We start from the raw sequence: 22,012 nt of genomic DNA, 5'->3' as shown, positions 1-22,012 counted from the left end.
AGAATAACTAACCTCCAATTTCTAACATAAACTGAGCATCCAGGGTCAGCTAAGCAAAGCTTCCTGACGGCGGGTTTCCTCTCTTCCCTTTTCTCTCAATAACCTTTGATTAGTTAATGATACTTATTCACTGTAGAAAAGGCTGAAAATATGTGAGCAAAAACCAGAAAATATGCATTACAAATAATCCCACCAGTAAATAGTTAGCCATCATTGACATTTCAGTGTATAACCCTCCACACACTTCTCTGTGTTTGTATTTTTAAATAAAAGGTGAATTTTTATTATACCTGTTATCCTTATTCTTCACCTTCTCACAGTAAAAAATATTTTAATATCATCAGTTTCAAAAGCTGAATAATTGGCTTAGTAGATGTCCTGCACCTCTTACATCATATTCTTTCCTGTCACCCTTCAGGGGATACACAGTGACCCTTCCAACACTTACTCTGGCCCACTGAGTGGCTTTCAGGGTTGGCAGCAGAGGAAAAAGCAAGAGCCACCTTAAATTCGTATTTCCATACATGCTGGTGATCACAAGTACATTTATTCCAATCCAGCTCATCTCAAACAAGGCCAGCAGCTGTTCGATATGCTTTTTTAAGCAGCTTTTATTTCTAGGCCCTGGAAGGAATGTGAGATATTTTGGAAGTCTTGCACATTTCTGACTTCTCAGAGCTTTAAAAAATGAATACATATGCACATATAAAAATGCACAGTGTGTGTGTGTGTGTATATATATGCTATATACAGTCACAACACATACACCCAACATACATTATACATAATATATAAATATACATTGTAAATAAATATACATTGTAAAAACACATTGTGCTAAGTATGTGCATATTATTTGGGGAAGAAGGGGCTATTTTACCCCTCCACTGATAGCAGGAACACTGGAAACTCAAGCTCTGCCACCTTCAGTCAGTAATTTGGATTTTCTGGGAGGAAAAGAGAGACCCAGATTCAGAAAGACATATCCAGCGCTTCAGCAGGTACATAGTAAGATTGTGCTTCTTCCTAAGTCCATCCCTAGAAAACTGCTAGGCACTACACTGTGGTCAGAGTGAAGTGAGAGCTGCTCAGTCCTGTCCGACTCTTGCAACCCAGTGGACTATACAGTCCATGGGATTCTCCAGGCCAGAATACTGGAGTGGGGAGTCACTCCCTTCTCCAGGGGACCTTCTTGACCCAGGAATCGAACCAGGGTCTCCTGCATTGCAGGCAGATTCTTTTACCAACTGAGCTATCAGAGAAGCAAGCGGATTAGAGGGACCACCACTTATCTGTGCTATAGAAGCAGAAATCAGGGTCTCTCAGGTAAAGAACCTCATCTCACAAGCCACCTACACAGGCCTGTTTCAACTACTTCCATTCAAGCCATGGATCTCATCTTTGGCTCAGTATTCTTTTCCAAGGCTACAATTCCCCAGGGCAAGGGTTTGTGCTGTGCACTTAAGAGGGGAGAACGGACAGGAGTCCCAGGGCCACAGCAACGATGAGACGGCAGCCGCTGCCCAGCTCAAGCCTAAACTGGGAGGGACAGGCAAGGCAGTAGAAACTCCAGAGCCGGCCAGACCCCAGGGTCTGAGTCCCTGAAACCTGACTCTATTCTAAGACTCTGCTGTCAGCGGACTCAGTAATAGGAAGTTTAAGAGAACCTTTAAAAGTGCTTTTGTCTTTCTAAACATGTTTGAACTAACCGGTGGAATGCTTTGCAGAATTCTCCCACTCAGACCAAGAAGGGTTAAAGCATGGGTTTGTATTCCCCCAGAGAAGAAAACGTACAGCCAGGGAACGGCGCAGCGTTCCCCACGTCGTTAATGATCCTTCAGGGTGGGAGCCAATGAGAGGGGTGCCAACATGTCACCATCCACCAGGGAACACACTGTTCCCAACAACAGGCATTGCTCTTTTCAGACCTAGGGGTCCTGGTGAGGGCGAGCAAGCTGGTACAACAGGCTAATTGGACGTATGGGATCAACATGTTAACTTAATGCTCTCCTGTTTGGTTAAGCGGCTCGCATTTCTGTATTTTTCAATCTGGCACTCAGATCTCTTTAGAGTGGGGACTACTTGGTCTCTCTAACCTCTTTTCCTCCATTCTCCCCGGTGACAGCCCCTTGACTGTCAAGGCAGCCTCCTCCCCTGAACACGGCGTGCCCACTCCTGACTTCGGGTCATGTGTGCTATTCCCCGGGCTTCGAGCTTGTCTTCTCTCTACTGACCTATCCAAATCCCATCTTACATCTTCCGAGTCCTACTCAAGCCCCAGCTCTTTAAATAAACCTTCCTAAAAGCCTGGCTCACTCTGCCACCTCGGGAACATCAGCTGCCTCCAGGACTCAGCCTGGTCTCAGCAGATAATGTCTTAATACTGGTCCTCAGCTGGTTTGCACACATCTTGCCTCTGCAACCGAATCACAAACTCACAGGCCAGGACAACGGCTCACTGCTCTTTTCTCTTCCTGTTAGCACTCTGACATGGAGCCATAATCCCTCTTTAATCTCGCCTAACTTTTCCCCCTAATAGCATCAACACCGTGGACCACTCCACTCCCTCTCTGAAAAACCTTCTTTTTCTTCATCTCTATGAGATCATCCTCTGTATTTCCCTCCCACCTCTTGGCCCCTCTTTCTCCATCTAAATTCTAAATGTTGGTGTCCTTGGATTCATTTTTAGGCAGTTACCTTTTCTTCGCTTTCTGTACTCTTTCTCTCTAGAAAGTCTCAGACATTTTCATGGCTCCAAAATATAAACTACATGCTCTCAAACATCTGTCTCTAGCTCAGACCTCTCTTCTGCACAATGCCTGGGAAGAATAGGTCAATCAGTATTTTATGATGTTTATAAATACAAGTCCATTTTTTAAAAAAATATAAACCCTTAGCTCCTCTCAGAGAAAAGGTTTTCCTCATCCCATGGTTTCACTGTCTCTTTAATCCAAAGCAGCTACTGCAAAGATGATTACCCTGTCAAGAGACCAGGCAAGATACCTTGTTCATGAGAGGGTGGAACTGACTAATAGACGCCATCATTATATCTGGATAGACCAGTGCACTGTATGCATTGACACACTGAAAGAACATGCAAAAAAAAAAGGGGGTAGAGGGGGCGGGACATGTCTTTCACTAAGAAGAGTTCTCCAGCTGCAATGTGTCTCCCACAAAGGGTGTGGAAATTTTTTCCTAGATGAGCAATAAGGTTGGCTCTGCCTAAATGGGCTCAGTCTAAGAAGGGTTATGGTCTGAAGAAAAGTAATTATTGACAGTTAGCACTTGATCTTTGTTGAAATGGATCCAAGTGGAGGACGAAGATCAGGAGTCATTGTCCAACAGAATAACTCTTCTCAGACCAGTGTGCTTTGTAGTTCTTCAGTGAGTTAGTTGGGGCTGTGATTACTGACTTCCAGTGAAAAGGTTTTCTAACCAAGCCAACTGCCAGTTGATGAGTTAGGATTCCACCGAACTAGGAAATCATTGGGTAGGTCATGTCATAGTTTTACAATCTATTATCCTCTCAAGTTGACTGATCTCTCAATTTCCTCTTCAAAATCAAACTGATCAATATAGTTGATAAACTGAAATGGACATCACTACAGAGCTTTGCAGTCTTTCTGACACACAAAAGCATCAGGTCCCTCTGAGAACCATGAGACTGACCCTCCATGACTTTCACTGGCGGCACGTTCTCTTAATAAAGTCTATACATAGATATTTTACTGCTTCAGAAAGAACATCAATCAGTTCAGCAAAGAAGAAGGGACAAGGGCTGGGGGAGGAGGACATATTTAAATTATTCAATGAAATGGAAATCAGAGGTGGGGTGGGTGAGCAGCTTGGGATGTAGATTCTCCTTTGTGTAGGAATGACTAACAAGCAGCCTGAAGGTGTCTTCTTTCAAAGCAGAGATCAAATAGAGAATCAGCAAGTAGTGCGTCTCTACTGATGCTTCAAAATGTTTCTACTTATTAAAAGATTTCCATGCTGAACACAAATTCTAGTTCCCCGGGAGAGTACTTATACAGAGGAAAAGCGTGTTGCTTTAGCAGTAACTCCTCTTCATCCACCTTGCTTGGTACTTTGTCAAAATGCCTTTGTCAGCTCTGGGCCTCAGTGAATCACAGCCCGTAATCCCCCTCTCTCATAAAGCAGCGGGGTACCAGGAAGGTTAATTGCTCCCTACCCCTTTCTCTCTCTCTCTCTCTCTCTCACACACACACACGTATAGTCAACATTAAAATAGTGTTTTACCATCACTAGACCAATTAGTATTTATCCCGCTACGTAAGAATCTCCCTGTATAATGTTCAATAAGCCTCAGTCTTAGTGAGTTCTTCCAGTATCCAATCTTCTTCAAGCTGCTGCATAAGCTTATTTCTTCTCACAAGCCCCTCAGTAAAGTCAGAAAATATATTCACTCCTTCATTCATTCAACAAGTATATACTGCATGCTTACACTGCGCCAGGCATCATGATACGTGTCAAGGATATGATGCCAAGCAGGGCCCTGTGGGGCTCCTGGGCATGGAAGCCTTTTTGTCCTCCTTTGCCTGAAGACTCCAGCCTCCCTGACCTTCTCTGAGTTCCAACAGGTAGAACAGTTGCTAATCAAAGGAGAAGCAGCAATAAAACCACCTGACGTAAGATTAAAGGGACCAGAAAGGTTCATCAAGATTAGGAGACAGAGCATTTAAGACCCTTTGTTCCTGTTCAGTCGCTAATTGTGTCTGACTCTTTGCAACCCCATGAATTACAGCATGCTGGCTTCCCTGTCCTTCACTAATTCCCGGAGTTTGCTCAGATTCATGTCCATTGAGTCAGTGATGCCATCCAACTATCTCATCCTCTGTCATTCCCTTCTCCTGCCTTCAGTCTTTCCCAGCATCAGGGTCTTTTCCAATGAGTTGGCTCTTCGCATCAGGTGGCCAAAGTATTGGAGTTTCAGTATCAGTCCTTCCAGTGAATATTCAGGACTGATTTCCTTTAAGATAGACTGGTTTGATCTCCTTGCTGTCCAAGGGACGCTCAAGAATCTTCTCTAGCACCACAGTTCTAAAGCATCAATTCTTCGGCACTCAGCTTTCTTCATGGTCCAACTTTTGCATCTATACATGACTACTGGAAAAACCAGTTTTGACTATACAGACCTTTGAAAGCAAAGTGATGTCTCTGCTTTTTAATATGCTGTCTAGGTTTGTCATAGCTTTTCTTCCAAGGAGCAAGCATCTTTTAATTTCATGCCTGCAGTCACCATCCGTAGTGATTTTAGAGACCAAGAAAATAAAATCTGTCACTGTTTCCACTTTTCCCCCATCTACTTTCCATGACACTTAAATCTAGTCATCAACGCTATCCTTTTGAAACTTTGCAGAAGAAGGGGTGAAGATTGATTTTTATCACATACCCTGTCTGACAATGTAACCTCTCCCAACTCACCAAGGAGGGGGACACAGTTCTTGAGGTGCCAGCCTACTGTGTTCCCCCTTTGCCTGGCAAAGTAATAAAACCACTCTTTCCTTCTCCTCCATAACTCTGTCTCCGTATTTCTGTTTGACATTGGTACACACAGAGCCAAGATTTTTTGGCAACAGATACAGATTTCTGATGTAGGGAGGCTTACCAGTTTAGAGAGGGAGATAAGGATTAAACAAGCTATTGTAAAAGAACATTTCTCTGTAACTGTGATAAGTACAGCTGAAGAGACCACATACAAGGTACCCCAAAGGGGTTACCAGTTGGGACCTGATTGACTTAGGAGGATCAGTAAATGGTACCCACGCAAGCTGTCATTCAAGCCGAAGTCAGAAGGGTGAAAAGGAGGGAAAGGAATAAGAGCATCCTAGAGATGGAAGAGCCTGTGCCAGGGAGCTGGGGCTGGAGGGGCCAGGTATGAAAATGAACAGAAGGAGGAACAGGGTGTGAGAGGAGAGAGCCAGAGAGGATGCGGAGAAGGAGCAAGACGAGAATCAGCCAAGGTCTTACAGGTCATCTTCAATACTGGGGACTGAGTCCCAAGAAAATGGGATGCCTCTGGAGATTTTTAAGGATGACAACGTGGTTAGGTATTTATTTTTTTATTTTAATTGGAGGCTAATTGGTTAGGTTATTTATTGACAAGCATCACTCAGCACTGCGAGGATAACGAGCTAAAGAAGGCAGAAGTGGAAGCAGGGAGACCAGTTCACAGCTATTTGGTAGACTGGGCAAGAAATGGTAACAGTGGGGTTAGGATGACTCAGTGGAGATGGAAACAGTTTTTAGAAATTGAGACCTACCTAGGAGGTAGAACGTACAGCACATACAGGCAGGACTTCGAGAGAGGAAGGTACAAAGGGCAACTTGAGGCGCCTGGCCATGAGTGACTAGCAAGATGATGGTGGCTTTTGCAGAAGTAGAGAATGCTGGAGGGAGAGGAGCTAGCTGGAATTATTGGGGACTGGGTGGTTCACCAAGTCAGTACTCCGCATGCTAAGTCTGAGACATCTGTGAGATGATCAAGGGGAGAGAGGTTCAGTAGTCAGCTGCATATATGAGGCATCCCATCAGCAATAAAAACCTTCCTAAATTACAGCAGAGTCAAATACTATATTGTTCTATTTTTTTTCTTTCTAGAAAAGGGATACATTCTAGAACTCTACCACCACAAACGGAAACCACTAGCCACGTGGGGGCTACTGAGATTCAAATTAATTAAAGTTAAATAAATTTAAAAATTAGTTTCTCAGTGAGTACTTCAAGTACTCAGTGTGGCTCATGACTACTCGGATTGGACAACACAGTGGACATTTCCACTCCTGCATAAAGTTCAAAGGAAGAGCCCTGTCTGGAGTGGCAGAGGGCTTCCGATCTTCAACACTCAGCTCTGAGTGTGCAACGGTCACCAAGAAATAAAATCCCACTCCAGGGAATTCCCTGGTGGTCCAGTGGTTAGGACTCTGTGCTCTCACTGCCAAAGGCCTGGGTTTGATCCCTGGTTGGGGAATTAAGATCCCACAAGCTGCTCAGCATAGCAAAAAAAAAAAAAAAATTATCTTAATATCTCTTGTGCCCCAGGCAAGGCTTTGAGGTTAAAGAAGACACAAAAAAGAAGGGATGATAATCCTTGTTATTCACATGTTTTTCAATCCATCACTTAAAAAAAAAAAACAGATGAAGGATGAATGCCTTGGGGAGAGTGCATAAGGGCATGGGGAGTGAGCTCCCATTGCAAAAATACTGTCAGATCATCGGGAAGATTAAAATCAGATGAAATAAAGTGCCAAGGAGGCATTAAGTCTTATTTGGACTGTGGTCCCCCAAAAGGTAAATGTATAGCCACTATTTTATAACAACTGTTAGGTGGAGTATAACCTTTAAAAATTGTCAATCACTGTTGTACTTAGTGTACCTGCAACTTATACAATGTTGTACAGCAATTATATCTCAATAAAGAAAAGAATGGGAAATGGATTCATGAAAAGGGCGAGAAGGAGGCAACCCAAGTAGGGAAACAGTTTATTCAGAAGGCTATGTACATCTGGAAGGCCAGCCATGTTTTTCGGAAGGAAAACAGCACCTGTACTGAACTCTATAAGAAACAGAGCAATGGAGGAAAATTCCTTGAGTGGACAGGTGGAAAAAGAACTAAAGAACAAGCCCAATTTAGAAGGCTTAATTGTGTACTGACGTACTGAAATGAACTCAGACACACAGCTAACCATACGGAACACAAATAATAACGGGGCCTTGACCTTGAACTTAAAGAACTCCTGAGTCTAAATAGCCGTAAGTAATCACCAGGCTGTCAAGAGGCAAGACAGGTGCTAAAAACAGGTTTTACAAAATGTGTCCTTGCTCAATAAATATGTAAACTAGACACCACATCTGCAATATACAAGACATATATCTCACCAAAAAAAATTGCATGTTCAAAAATTACTATACACCGAGGTGCTTAACTGTGGGCAGAAGCTCAAATGAGGTAAACATGTGAAGGTCCTGGAATGAGCTGTGATGTGGCACAGCAGACATTCAAGTGCTTCACCCTGTGAGCAAGTCTTTTTACCGCCTTCCTCCATTTTTAGCCAAAACTAATAGGCCGTAAGGCTTTCCCTGGTGGCTCAGATGGTAAAGAATCTGCCTGCAATGAACGAGACCTGGGTTTGATCCCTGGGTCGGGAAGTCCCCTGGAAAAGGGAATGGCTACCCACTCCAGTATTCTTGCCTGGAGAATCCCATGGACGGAGGAGCCTGGCAGACTACAGTCCACGGGGCCACAAAGAGTTCGACACGACTGAGCAACTAACACTTTTTTTTTCTAGTAAGTCATAGGTTGCATCACACAGTTTGGGTTACTCTTTTAATATTTTAGATTCTTTAGATTTATTAGTAATATAATCGATGGCTCAAAGTCCAAAGAACTCTTAAGATTAAGTTCAAGGTTAATGTCAGATCCTTTATGAGGGTACACAGAAATGTGTCACAGGGCTTCAATCTGGGCTGAAAAGAATTTTCTGGCCTTCGTGGCTGATGAGGTTCCCGCTTTGGGGAAGACTACTCAGATTTGAAGGATGAAGTGTGTAACCTTTATTATACCACTTTTTATGGTTTTTCTTTGTGTTACAAAGCCATGACTCTCATTGAAATTCCACTTTCTATTGGAATTCACTGACATTTCTTTCCCACTGGTTCTGGGTACTAGAACTGAATAAAATATTTATCTTTAAACATATATGAACATACTTAAATTCCTTTAGGAGTGATATTTTTGCTATGTGCTTTGATTCAGTTTTTATTGAATCTAAATCCCTTGGACAGAGGAGCCTGGTGGGCATAATCCATGAGGTCGCAGAGTCAGACACGACTGAGTGTGCGCACGCATGCACACACACACACACACACACACACACACACACACACAGAGCTATCTTTATAGAAAAACACTCAAATGTATTCTATTTTGGTGATGTTGACTTTTTGAAATATATTTGCTTTAGCTGCAAATACTGGGGGAGTTTATTTACATTAATCATTTCCCAGTAAATTTTTTGTGTTTTACTGCCTGCCATCAACACTGATAATGGCATATATCTTTTTAGCTACTTTTTTCAGAGTTATCGGAATATAGCTACATATTCAGAATTGAAGATTCCTGTAAGATTCTAATATCTAATACATCCTTTTCCACATTTACATGGCGAAACATTGCTCATACTTTTAAATCACCTAAACATGTGTGTAAAGAAAAATGCTTAATTTCCCAAGTTATTTTCCTAAAGGTTGTGAATGTGTCTTAAATCCTTAGCTGATTGTTATGCTGCTAAAACCTATTTAAACAGCAAAGATTAAAAATACCAGTACTACTCAGGATTGGCAAGGGCATTCTCAGGCACCATTGGTAGGAATGCTAACTGGCAAACTTTGTCTACTGGGCAGTTAAGGAACAGGTAAGCAGTAGGCATGCAAACTTTAAAAGTAAGAAAAATCTTTAACTTAGCAATGTTAAACATTCAAGAATTCACCCTTGTTATGACAGTCATCTCAATGCAACCACTAACTGCAAAAAAAAATTAGAACAATATGTTGATAAGAGACTGATTAAATGAATTATGGTATAGCCACATAATGGAATTCTGTAACGCCATTAAAAAGGGTTGTTAGAAATGTATTTGATGACATAGAAAAGAGTCCTGATACAACTGTATCTCTAGGATAATGGTATGTTTAAAATGTTATACATGTATGTGTGTGCAATGTACATGTGTGCGTGTGTAGAGAGAGGAGAGAAAAAATTTAGAAGGGGGACTTCCCTGGTGGCCCAGTGGTCAGGAATCCACCTTGCTACCAATGAACCTATTTGCAGGGCAGGAATGGAGATGCAGCACAGAGAACAGACTTCTGGACGCAGTGGGGGTGGGGGTAGGAAGGAGAGGGCGGGACAAATGGATACAGAATAGTAGGGAAACACACACACTAACATCTGAAAGATAGAGAGCCAGTGGGGATTTGCTGTGACTCAGGGAGCTCAAACCGCGGCTCTGGGACAAGCTAGAGGGGCGGGATGGGGTGGGGGGTGAGAGGTGGCAGGGAGGCTCAACAGGGAAGGGACATGTGTGCACCTATGGCTGATCCACGCTGATGTATGGCAGAACCCAGCACAATAACGTAATTACCCTTCACTGAAGAATGAAAGAAAGAAGCCACTTTGTAATGTAGGGCACATGGGTTCGATCCCTGGTCCAGGAATTAAGACCCCACATGCAGTGGGGCAACTGAGCCTGTGCACAAGAGAGGAGCCCTCCACTCGCCACAACCAGAGAAAGTCCACACACAGCAAAGACGCCACAGAGCGTAACTAAAACAAGTTTTGTTCAAAAAAATAATTTAGAAGGGATTTAACAGTGGTTTCTCTTGCGGAGACATATTCCTTATACTCATTTGAATTTTCTAATTCTCATAATAAACATGAATTATCTTATAGTTACAGCCAGTGAAGCAGTGAGGTTGTTCAGTAGTGTCCGACTCTTTGCGATCCCATGGACTGTAGCCTACCAGGCTCCTCCATCCATGGAATTTTCCAGGCAAGGTACTGAGTGGGTAGCCTTTCCCTTCTCCAGGGATCTTGCGACCCAGGGATCGAACCCAGGTCTTCTGCATTTCAGGTAGACGCTTTACTGTCTGAGCCACCACCTCTTGTTCAGCTGTCCTGTCTCCAGGAACACTCTGGATGTTGAGCCAATCTGGCAGAAATGGCCCACAACGTGGGTAAACGTGATGACTGCCTACCGTCCCAGACCCAGTCCACCCAGCTTGGCTGCCCCTGCCGCACAAGCCAGGACCTGCTCACCAAGCTGTGCTGGACGTGCGGCCTCTGCACGAGCTTCTGGACGCCATTCTCCACGGTGACCCCCAGCCAGTTGAGGGTGGCCCAGCACCACAGGTAGTCGTTCCCGCCATGCCAGAAGCTCACAAACGCGAATGTCATCGCAGTGGAGAAGAGGGCCCCCAGCAGGCCATGCTGTGACCCGCCCGCTGGGATGTACACGTACCTGGAGAAAGAAGAGGCCATGAGGAGCCCTGCGGAGCGCTGGCCCCCAACGCCACCCACTCCCTGCCTGATTCTCCTGCCACACATCGCTATTCACCATGTGCAGACCCTTCCCCACGTCCAGGAGGCCACGGGGCACTCCCTGAATGCTCTGTCACACGGGAGGTGGCAAGCACAGAAGCCTCTGGGGGATTCCCAGGTGGCACTAGTGGTAAAGAATCCCCCTGCCAATGCAGGGAGACGTAAGAGATGCGGGTTCGATCCCTAGGTCGGGAAGATCCCCTGGAGGCGGGCATAGCAACCCACTCTAGTATTCTTGCCTGGAGAATCCCACGGACAGAGGCACCTGGTGGGCTGCAGTTCATGGGGTTGCAAAGAGACACAACTGAGTGGGGGATACCAACCTTAACGGTAGGTATGTATTTTACAGCTCAAACTATCAAGTTTCAGGTAAACCCAGTATTTAAGCACAATTGCTGAGTTCAGGCCCCTAAACGGCAGGATGGCTTCTGCAGAAGAGGGGTAGCCTTGGCAGGCTGGATCCTCCAGCTTTCCAGGCAAGTTGCCCAGAAGTAGTGACAAACTCACAAGTGAGGAGAAGAGCTCTGTGCTCACAGGGCAGCCAAATTATCACCCGAAAGGCAGAGCCCCCGCTAGGGTAAGTGCTCTACTGCTGAGACAGCTGTCTGACCACATACAAGCAGAACCGTGTTCTTCAATCAGTATTTTCCTGCTAGAGCTGGACAAAACTCACATTGTGTTGTCAGGATCTGGAGAGCTAGAAAAACACCCTCCTTGCAGGGGTCTCTTTAAAAAGCCTATCGGTCTTTGTTTATTGCTGTCAGTGCTTCTTTGTCCAACCTTATTCCATAAAGGAAAAGGAAATTCTCATTTCCTAAACACACCATGCGTCCCAAGCATGGCACTAGGCACTTTACATGGATCACTTGACCTGATTCTTTGAAACACCATATGCTGTTCTAGCATGCCAATCCACTGAACCCACTGACAGGCTGTCCTATTCATTATTTTAATATTTTGTTGGAAATGTTATTTTGAAAATAATTTTTAAATAGAACACTTTCATAGGCAAGCCAAAAGATACAATATCAAAAGCATTCCCCAGTCAATAAATACTTCCAAGGACTATGGTGCCTTCAAATTGTGGTGCTGGGGAAGACTCTTAAGAGTCCTTTGGACTGCAAGGAGATCCAACCAGTCCATCCTAAAGGAACTAAGTCCTGGATATTCATTGGAAGGACTGATGCTGAAGTTGAAGCTCCAATCCTTTGGCCACCTGATACAAAGAGCTGACATCAGAAATGACCCTGATGCTGGGAAAGATTGAGGGCAGGAGGAGAACGGGATGAAAGAGGATGAGATGGTCAGATGGCATCACTGACTCAACGGACATGAGTTTGAGCAAGCTCCGGGAGATGGTGAAGTACAGGGAAGCCTGGCATGCTGCAGTCCACGGGGTTGCAAAGAGTCGGACACGACGGAGCGACTGAAACAACGACGACTATGTGACTATCAATATTTTTAAATGTCCTCCTTCCCTCTCAAAGGTGCTCCAGGTCAGATGGTAAATTATCAGCTTCGACAGCCCCACTTTTGGGGTGAGAAAAACTGGGGCTGAGAATAGGAAGAACCTAGATGCAAATATGCATCTCTGGCACCGAGCATCAGTGTTTTCCATTGCACCCCTGGGCTTATTTTGAAAGCCCTCCTATCTTGCATCTCAATCTGAAACAAACCAGAAAGCACGTGAGAATGCACGCATTTCAGAAACAAGTGAAGCGAAGAAAATACTTTCTCTTGCACAGAAACAAGACCATCTCAACAATCAAGTCAGCACCAAGCACTCACTACAGACTAAGGAATAATCCAGCTGTGGCCAAGGATTTATTTAGCCTTCCAGGGCATTCCTGGTATTATGAGACACACAAAGACATACCAGGTTGCTCCTGCCCAAAGGACACGTACAGCTGGTTGTGAAACGACAGCAAACCAATTCTATCATTAAGCTGACGTGGGACTTGTTTGCTGTATCATATGGTACAAAGAAGACCAGGGGAGCTTAAGAGTACGGAAAAGAACAGGATGAGTGGAGGAAAGCAGGGTATTAGAGGCTTAATGGTAAAGATCCCTACCTTGGCAAGGTCTAGAGAGTGAGTTAGTTTGGCCAGGAGAAGCAGGGATGCTGCATCATGGACCAAGAAAGGCTGGACAATGATTCAGAAAACCCCACCAACAGCCCCAGGCACAAGGGTTTTAACTGGCCTTACGCTGCCCCCTAGAGGCTACTTGGTTATTGCTGCAGAACACTCAACAGGCAAAAAAAATGGACCACAAACCTCTGCAACCTCCAACTTGCAAAAAGATAATCACTGCTCCATCATGGTGCTCTATGGGGCTGTCCTTCACATCATACAATCAGTTGTGTGTGTAAGAAGGTTGCATGTTAAAAAAAATGGAGTGGTCAAACCAAGTTCAAAAGGATAAGGAGTAACTGCTGTTTACAGAAATTTTGCAGATAATAGTTTTTATAAAACAAGTTCATTCCAATCCTAATACTCTTGTCACCCAACCCTGGTTTTATGTTGAGATTATTGTTGTATCTCACTATATAAAAATGAGCTGCACTGTAAGAGCTGGACTGTAAAGAAAGCTGAGTGCCAAAGAATTGATGCTTTTGAACTGTGGTGTTGGAGAAGACTCTTGAGAGTCCCTTAGACTGCAAGGAAATCCAACCAGTCCATCATAAAGCAGATCAATCCTGGGTGTTCATTGGAAGGACTGAGGTTGAAGCTGAAACTCCAATACTTTGGCCACCTGATGCAAAGAACTGACTCATTGGAAAAGACCCTGATGCTGGGAGGGATTGGGGGCAGGAGAAGGAGGAAACAACAGAGGATGAGATGGTAGGATGGCATCACCAACTCAATGGACATGAGTTTGAGTAAACTCCGGGAGTTGGCGACGGACAGGGAGGCCTGGCGTGCTGTAGTCCATGGGGTCGCAAAGAGTCGGACACGACTGAGCAACTGAACTGAATATGTATTAGAAAACCTCAGTATAGAATAAAAACCTCTTCTTGTCCATCCACATCAATGGTCTTTAATATTAGATTCAACTCCAAAAAGAACTGAATTCCAAGCTTGTGACGAGGAAGCATCTAGTCCCATAATTACATGCACAGCTATTTTAGGCATCTCTTGGCATCATGGCTTTGCTACTTTCCTTCAATAATGACAGCCGACAAAAATCTGAGAATTCCTTTTATTCCAGAAACTCACAAATGGCAGGTCTCCAACAACATGAGGTTGCTTGTTTTAAACCAGAAGAGTGTATGGTCTTCCGACTAGAAAAACAAAAAACTCCCTTCCTCTCTCTTAATTTCTAGAAGGCAATGGATACCGCAAGAAGGAACATGAACCTGTTTCCTTTTACAAATCCCGCCAGGCTCGTGTCAGTTCCATGATTAATAAAAACAGAAACGCGTCTCCTTTTAGAAAAGCAGCGGTGTGACCCCACTTCCTGAGATCTGCTGCACACTGAAACTGAGTTCCCAGTGGAAGAGAGCATTCAGCACCACCTTCTCAGCAAAGCAAAACTAAAAAGATTTTTTTTTCTTCTGTCAGCAACTGTGGGAGATTGAGTCTGCACAAGGCCTGCCCCCTGCCCCTGCCCGCTGGCTTCGTGGGGTCACTGCTTGCAGAGAACGTTGCCTGGGGTGGTTGCCATCAACTGCGCCACCTTCCTAATTAAAAACCATCTCAAACAGAATCAATGCAACATAGCAAAAGCCCGCTCAGGACGAGGAACTGATATAAAATGTAGACGTTATTTACAATGTCTACTCTCTACTGAGTTTCAGGTGTTTTTATGTATCCTGTTTCTAATCGTTACAACAACTTCGTGAAGAACTGATGACCAGACCTATTTTATGCAGAAGAGGTAAAATCTAGTTTCAGAATCCCCCAGGTCTGTGTTCTATGAAGCTGTTGACCACAGTGAGAGCATTTTTTGGTGATATGTTCCTCTTGTTCAACCACATCTGCAAAGCAGTCTCCACAGAAACATCCACCAGTATTTTATTAACTGAAGAAACATCCTCTGTACAAAAAGGAATCTTACTAGGGAGAAGGTGCTCATGAATTACAAAGGCATTTGAGCGACTTCACTTTCACTTTTCACTTTCATGCATTGGAGAAGGAAATGGCAACCCATTCCAGTATTCTTGCCTTGAGAATCCCAGGGACGGGGGAGCCTAGTGGGCTGCCGTCTATGGGGTCGCACAGAGTCGGACACGACTGAAGTGACTTAGAAGTTAGGCCAAGTAGGGCTTCTTCCCTGGTGGCTCCAAAGGTAAAGAACCTGCCTGCAATGCAGGAGACCCAGGTTCGATCCCTGGGTCGGGAAGAAATCTTGGCGAAGGGAATTGGATAGAGGAACCTGGTGGGTTACAGTCCAAGGGTTTGCAAAGAATTGGACACGACTAAGCGACTAACACTTAGGCCAAGGAGCTCTGGGCCAGAAAGACACAGTTCAAGTTTTAAACAGACTAAATAGGGACTTCCCTGGTGGTCCAGCAGTTAGGAATATGCCTGCCAGAGGAGGGGACGAGGATTTGATTCCATATGCCGAGGAGCAACTAAGCCTGTGTACCACAACTACGGGGCCTGCTCCGCAACCAGAGAAACCACTGTGGTGAGCAGCCTGCACGTTGCAACTGCAGAGTGCCCCAGCTCACCACAAGACCCAGGGCAGCCAAAATACAAATAAAATGTTAAATAGACTAAACAGTTTCCTTCTGCCCCACAAGCAGAGACCACACCCTATCTAGGCGGGCTTCCTGCAGAAGTCTGACTGTGTAAGAAGTTGGGCATAAGAGGTTGATACTTGGGGATTGTTGCTGACTAGTAGATGTATCTGAAGGGGAAACAAAATAGCTGCTTCCTTCAAAATCACTAGGAAAAACTCAAGAATGTGTCTGACAGTTGGGACAGGGGTGGTGAGAATCCACATGGTAAAGCATTATTCTTAAAATCACAACACTTTTGTCCCAGGACTTACCCAACAGCTTCCCAGCTTGCCAAGTTATTGTCCAACCCTTTGCCATGAACTCCAGACCCCAGCAAGATAAGGGGATGAGGCACCCAAGACACAGAAAAGCTTGGTTTTCTCTGCCCTGTGGACTGAGCCGAGGTGGGCTTGCTGACTTCCCATCCTCAATTATCTATTTCTTGGCTGGGATGGGGCAGGCAGTGGCTGACATTCTATTCCAGCTCTGTTTTATCTTTCCACCCTATTTCCCACTAGTCCTGAAATCCTGAACAAATGGGGCCTTCATACTTCTGTGCCTCTGAGCACACCATTTTCACCCCCTCCACCCTCTCTGGTTTCCCAACTCCTCTATAAAGTCTCTTTTAAATATTCTCAGTCTCTAACCCAGAGAACCTACTGTTTGTACCACTGAATTGAACAGTTATTCATCAGAAGATGTCTCTTCTATTATGATGGTCATTTCAACTAAACTGAATTTCGTTTAGGCAGTTTTAAATGTGTGTGAGTATATATGTGCATGCCCACATGTGCTACAATTAGCTACCATCAACAGTATTTATGTATCTAACACTAATTTTCATTACTTTCCACAGTCTCCAATAGCTTTTTACACTTCTGATAGACTGTCACCACCGCACAGACACACTGTGAGCAGTTAGCAAGCACAAAAGGGTTATAAGGACTTGCCCGTTACTGGCAGAGACTTCAGAAGACACCCATTCCTAAGGAACACAGACCCCCGAGGACCCTGCGGTCTCACCACACTCTGTAATTCTCCTTCCCCCATTAAAATCACAGTCACGCAGCCCCCAAAGCTGTTCCAACCTCAAGAGATGTAAAAACTTGCAATGACTGGCCCTTTAAAGGCCAGAGCCTTCAGCAGCTGGGAAGGGCAAGACGTGTGGCTGCACTGCATTGGCAGGAAGGTGACCTCGCCTTTGGTTCACCTGGGTTCACTTGGGCTTCCCCCGAGTTCTGGATTAGAGTTCTCTGCAGAGGTGCCCTCAACCTAGCTCTCAGGGGCAGTGGCTCCCGTGACTCGAGCCTGTCTCTAGCTTTGGCCTCGGCCTACATCTGAGTTCTCCATCAGCCAAAGCCTGTGATGACCCACCAGTCAAAGCCTCATCCTCTAGCTGGTGGACAAAGGACTGGTGTTTAGTTTTCACAAAGGGAGCTATATATTTACTATTAAAAGTTTTCAAAGGAAGATAGACACAGAAAATATAATCCGCTTTTAATATCTTTCTACCCAGTAAACATCGTAATGGAATTTTAATAAGTAAAAGCTAGCAAAACTGGAAAAGGCAAGGAAACACAGAGATTCTTCCCTAAAGACTCCACAAGGAACGCAGCTCAGCCACATCTTGATTATAGCCCTCTGGTATAGACCCATCTCAGACTTCTGACCCCCAGGGCTGCAAGAGAATAAATTTGTGTTGTTTAGAGCTGCTACCCCTGAAGAAGGGCATAGCAACCCACTCCAGTATTCTTGCCTGGAGAATCCCCATGGGCAGAGGAGCCTGGCAGGCTACAGTCCATGGGGCCGCAAAGAGTCGGACACAACTGAGTGACCAAGCACAGTACAGCAGTTGGTTAACGGGCAACTGCAAACCTTAGCCTCTCCAGAAGGCTAAAAGAGAGGTCACTTTCAAAGCAGAGGGCACATTTGAGCTGAGCTAATTGCCAACATCTTTATTGAAAGATGAAAGTTTCACATGCAACTCTGAAAAGCTGCCTATTTAAAAATGCTATGTCCTATTTTGCAACAGAATACCGTGAAATTTATAAAACAGAGATTAAAGTCCAGCTATATTTAGTCAGCACAGTGGTGAAGAATCCACCTGCCAATGCAGGAGATGTGAGTTCAATCCCTGGAGAATCCTATAGACAGAGGAGCCTGGTGGTTACAATCCATGGGGTCGCAAAGAGTCAGACATAATTGCATGACTGAGCACGAATGCATGAACATATTCAGTCTACGTTTAAACTTCTAGGTTCATGTCATTAGATGCCAACACCCTTAAAAAAAAAAAAAAAATTAACCTTTTCATTCCACAAAGCCAGTAGATCAGGGGATTGAAGTACTGTGCTGATGAACCCAAGCCTATAACCTCCATCCTAGAGAAAGATTCAACTCTTCCCTCATAAACCAAAACCCAAACTCTAGCTCCTCCAAAACTCTACCTTCCCCTCTGCAGAAAAGGCTGAAAGATCATGAAAGCCTCAGCCCTGCTGTCCTTACCCCGCTAGACCACGCCCAAGCAGCAACAGCAGCAAAGCACCGGACAAGCAGGAAGGCAGCGCTTGGAAGCCAGAGACATGGCCTTGGTCCTCCTCTGCCACTTACCAGTCCCTGTACCCGTGACCTGGTCAGTAAGCCTTTGTTTAAGTCTGTACATTGAACTTATACTGGGAGGGCTAAAATCACCTTCAAGTATGAACTGCTGTAAAGATCAGCTGATACAATACATGTGGGGTAAGGAATCATCACCAGATGGTCAATACCGAAATCAGACTGATTATATTCTTTGCAGCCAAAGATGGAGAAGCTCTATACAGTCAGCAAAAATAAGACCGGAAGCTGACTGTGGCTCAGATCACGAACTCCTTATTGCCAAATTCAGACTTAAATTGAAGAAAGTAGGGAAAAACCACTAGACCATTCAGGTATGACCTAAATCAAATCCCTTATGATTATACAGTGGAAGTGAGAAATACATTTAAGGGACTAGATCTGATAGAGTGCCTGATGAACTATGGACTGAGGTTCGTGACACTGTACAGGAGACAGGGATCAAGATCATGCCCATGGAAAAGCAATGCAAAAAAGCAAAATCTCTGTCTGGGGAGGCCTTACAAACAGCTGTGAAAAAAAAGAAGCCAAAAGCAAAGGAGAAAAGGAAAGATATTTCCATTTGAATGCAGAGTTCCAAAGAATAACAAGGAGAGATAAGAAAGCCTTCCTCAGCGACCAATGCAAAGAAATAGAGGAAAACAACAGAATGCAAAAGACTAGAGATCTCTTCAATAAAATTAGAGATACCAAGGGAACATTTCATGCAAAGATGGGCTCGAGAAAGGACAGAAATGGTATGGACCTAACAGAAGCAGAAGATATTAAGAAGAGATGGCAAGAACACACAGAAGAACTGTACAAAAAAGATCTGCAAGACCCAGATAATCACGATGGTGTGATCACTCACCAAGAGCCAGGCATACTGGAATGTGAAGTCAAGTGAGCCTTAGGAAGTATCACTTCGAACAAAGCTAGTGGAGGCAATGGAATTCCAGTTGAGCTATTTCAAATCCTGAAAGATGATGCTGTGAAAGTGCTGCACTCAATATGCCAGCAAATTTGGAAAACTCAGCAGTGGCCACAAGACTGGAAAAGGTCAGTTTTCATTCCAATCCCAAAGAAAGGCAATGCCAAAGAATGCTCAAACTACCACATAATTGCACTCATCTCACAGGGTAGTAAAGTAATGCTCAAAATTCTCCAAGCCAGCCTTCCGCAATACGTGAACTGTGAACTTCCAGAAGTTCAAGCTGGTTTTAGAAAAGGCAGAGGAACCAGAGATCAAATTGCCAACATCCGCTGGATCATGGAAAAAGCAAGAGAGTTTCAGAAATACATCTATTTCTGCTTTATTGACTATGCCAAAGCCTTTGACTGTGTGGATCACAATAAACTGTGGAAAATTCTGAAAGAGATGGGAATACAAGACCACCTGACCTGCCTCTTGAGAAACCTATATGCAGGTCAGGAAGCAACAGTTAGAACTGGACATGGAACAACAGACTGGTTCCAAATAGGAAAAGGAGTACATCAAGGCTGTATACTGTCACCCTGCTTATTTAACTTCTATGCAGAGTACATCATGAGAAACGCTGGGCTGGAGGAAGCACAAGCTGGAATCAAGACTGCTGGGAGAAATATCAATAACCTCAGATATGCAGATGACACCGCCCTTATGGCAGAAAGTGAAGAGGAACTAAAAAGCCTCTTGATGAAAGTGAAAGAGGAGAGTGAAAAAGTTGGCTTAAAGCTCAACATTCAGAAAACAAAGATCATGGCATCTGGTCCCGTCACTTCATGGGAAATAGATGGGGAAACAGTGGAAACAGTGTCAGACTTTATTTTGTTGGGCTCCAAAATCACTGCAGATGGTGATTGCAGCCATGAAATTAAAAGATGCTTACTTCTTGGAAGGAAAGTTATGATCAACCTAGATAGCATATTCAAAAGCAGAGACATTACTTTGCCAACAAAGGTCTGTCTAGTCAAGGTTATGGTTTTTCCAGTGGTCATGTATGGATGTGAGAGTTGGACTGTGAAGGAAGCTGAGCACCAAAGAATTGATGCTTTTGAACTGTGGTGTTGGAGAAGACTCTTGAGAGTCCCTTGGACTGCAAGGACATCCAACCAGTTCATCCTAAAGGAGACCAATCCTGGGTGTTCATTGGAAGGACTGATACTGAGGCTGAAACTCCAATACTTTGGCCACCTCATGTGAAGAGTTGACTTATTGGAAAAGACCCTGATGCTGGGAGGGATTAGGGGTAGGAGGAGAAGGGGATGACAGAGGATGAGATGGCTGGATGGCATCACTGATTCGATGCACATGAATTTGGGTGAACTCCGGGAGTTGGTGATGGACAGGGAGGCCTGATGTGCTGAGATTCATGGGATCGCAAAGTGTCAGACACGACTGAGAGACTGAACTGAATTGAAGGAATCTGGAGACTGTAACACTCCTATAAATGGAAGTATGCACACTTGCATTCAGGAAAAAACAAGATGCCATTATCATAATGATTAGCATCCCTATATTCTTCATAACCACATGAAGACAGCAAGACCCCTGGGCTTGCTTGCTCAGGGATGCTTTTCACTTAAAACCATTAGCCTTAACTATGCCTTCATTAGAACCAGGTCACTTAGTGCTAAGGGGATGAAGCTCTAAGGGAGGAAAATTTTTTCTCCTGCTCGTCTATGTTCTTTAACAGTAAGAGTGACATAACGCAGATTAATAAGAAAAACAAATTTCATTACATATGTCAGGGAGTCCACAAGACAATCAGAGTCAAGGAATGCCCTAATCTGAGGAATGGGATGGGGTCTGGGGCTTCCAGGTGCAGGAAGGGAATTCACAGGAGGACCAGAAGAGCAGATGTTAGGGCAATTAGAACCTTGCCCTGCCCTGCAGATGGTCTTTCAGATAAATACGTTCTCTCTGGTAATAGCTCTTTTTCTGGTATAAGCCCCCTACCCAAATTCTTTCAGATAGCTAAGTTAGAGGGAAACGTTGTTCCTGAGTCAGCTGGATCTTGATTGCCTTCGGCTCGGAATAATCCACGTGCCAAAGTGGCATCTTTGGGGGAGGGGGCATATTCCGTTTCCCTTCAAAAGTTATGGATTCAACATGCATGCAGCTCTGTTGAATAAGCTTAACCCGGAGGACAGCCAGCTGTTCTCCAAACCTCTGATACTGGCTACAGATGAGCCTGCAGAGGCTGTGCGGGTGGGTCAGAGTAAAGTAGCTTCTACCGCAACTTGGTCCATTAACCAACGTCTCACCTTCTAATCACTGCAGACCCTCCACTCTGGTCCCCTCTTTTCTACAGATACAAGAGTCAGGTGACCAGGTCCTTTCCTTATCATGGGGGACTGCTGGGTGGGCAGGGCCAGAAAGTATCAATACTATGCAGGTTACTCATTCAACCCATTTAAAGCTGCTTACTAATGTTCCAGAAGGCTGTCCAGGCGGCACACTGTTAAAAGAATCTGCCTGCCGATGAGGATGGGGGTTCGATCCCTGGGTCGGGAAGATCCCCTGGAGAAGGAAGTGGCAACCCACTCTAGTATTCTTGCCTGGAGAATCCCATGGACAGAGGAGCGTGGCAGGC

General features: G+C 44.6%; 1 protein-coding gene across 5 annotated transcripts in view; it reads right to left on the bottom strand.

The window, feature by feature from the left end:
• The window catches only part of HHAT (hedgehog acyltransferase), a 365,640-nt gene that overhangs the window by 94,839 nt on the left and 248,789 nt on the right, over nt 1-22,012 (bottom strand). For all 5 annotated transcript variants that reach the window (XR_011467202.1, XM_070384727.1, XM_070384728.1 and 2 more), the window contains one exon: nt 10,835-11,036. Coding sequence is in view for 4 of the 5 variants with exons in the window: in XM_070384727.1 (XP_070240828.1) it covers nt 10,835-11,036 (202 nt within the window). In the remaining variant the exon portion in view is untranslated. The remainder of the gene's footprint in view (nt 1-10,834; nt 11,037-22,012) is intronic.

The sequence above is a fragment of the Bos mutus genome, chromosome 16 (genome assembly GCF_027580195.1).
Source record: "Bos mutus isolate GX-2022 chromosome 16, NWIPB_WYAK_1.1, whole genome shotgun sequence".
In the NCBI taxonomy this organism is placed as follows: Eukaryota; Metazoa; Chordata; class Mammalia; order Artiodactyla; family Bovidae; genus Bos; species Bos mutus.
This window is presented reverse-complemented; position numbering and strand designations above follow the sequence as displayed.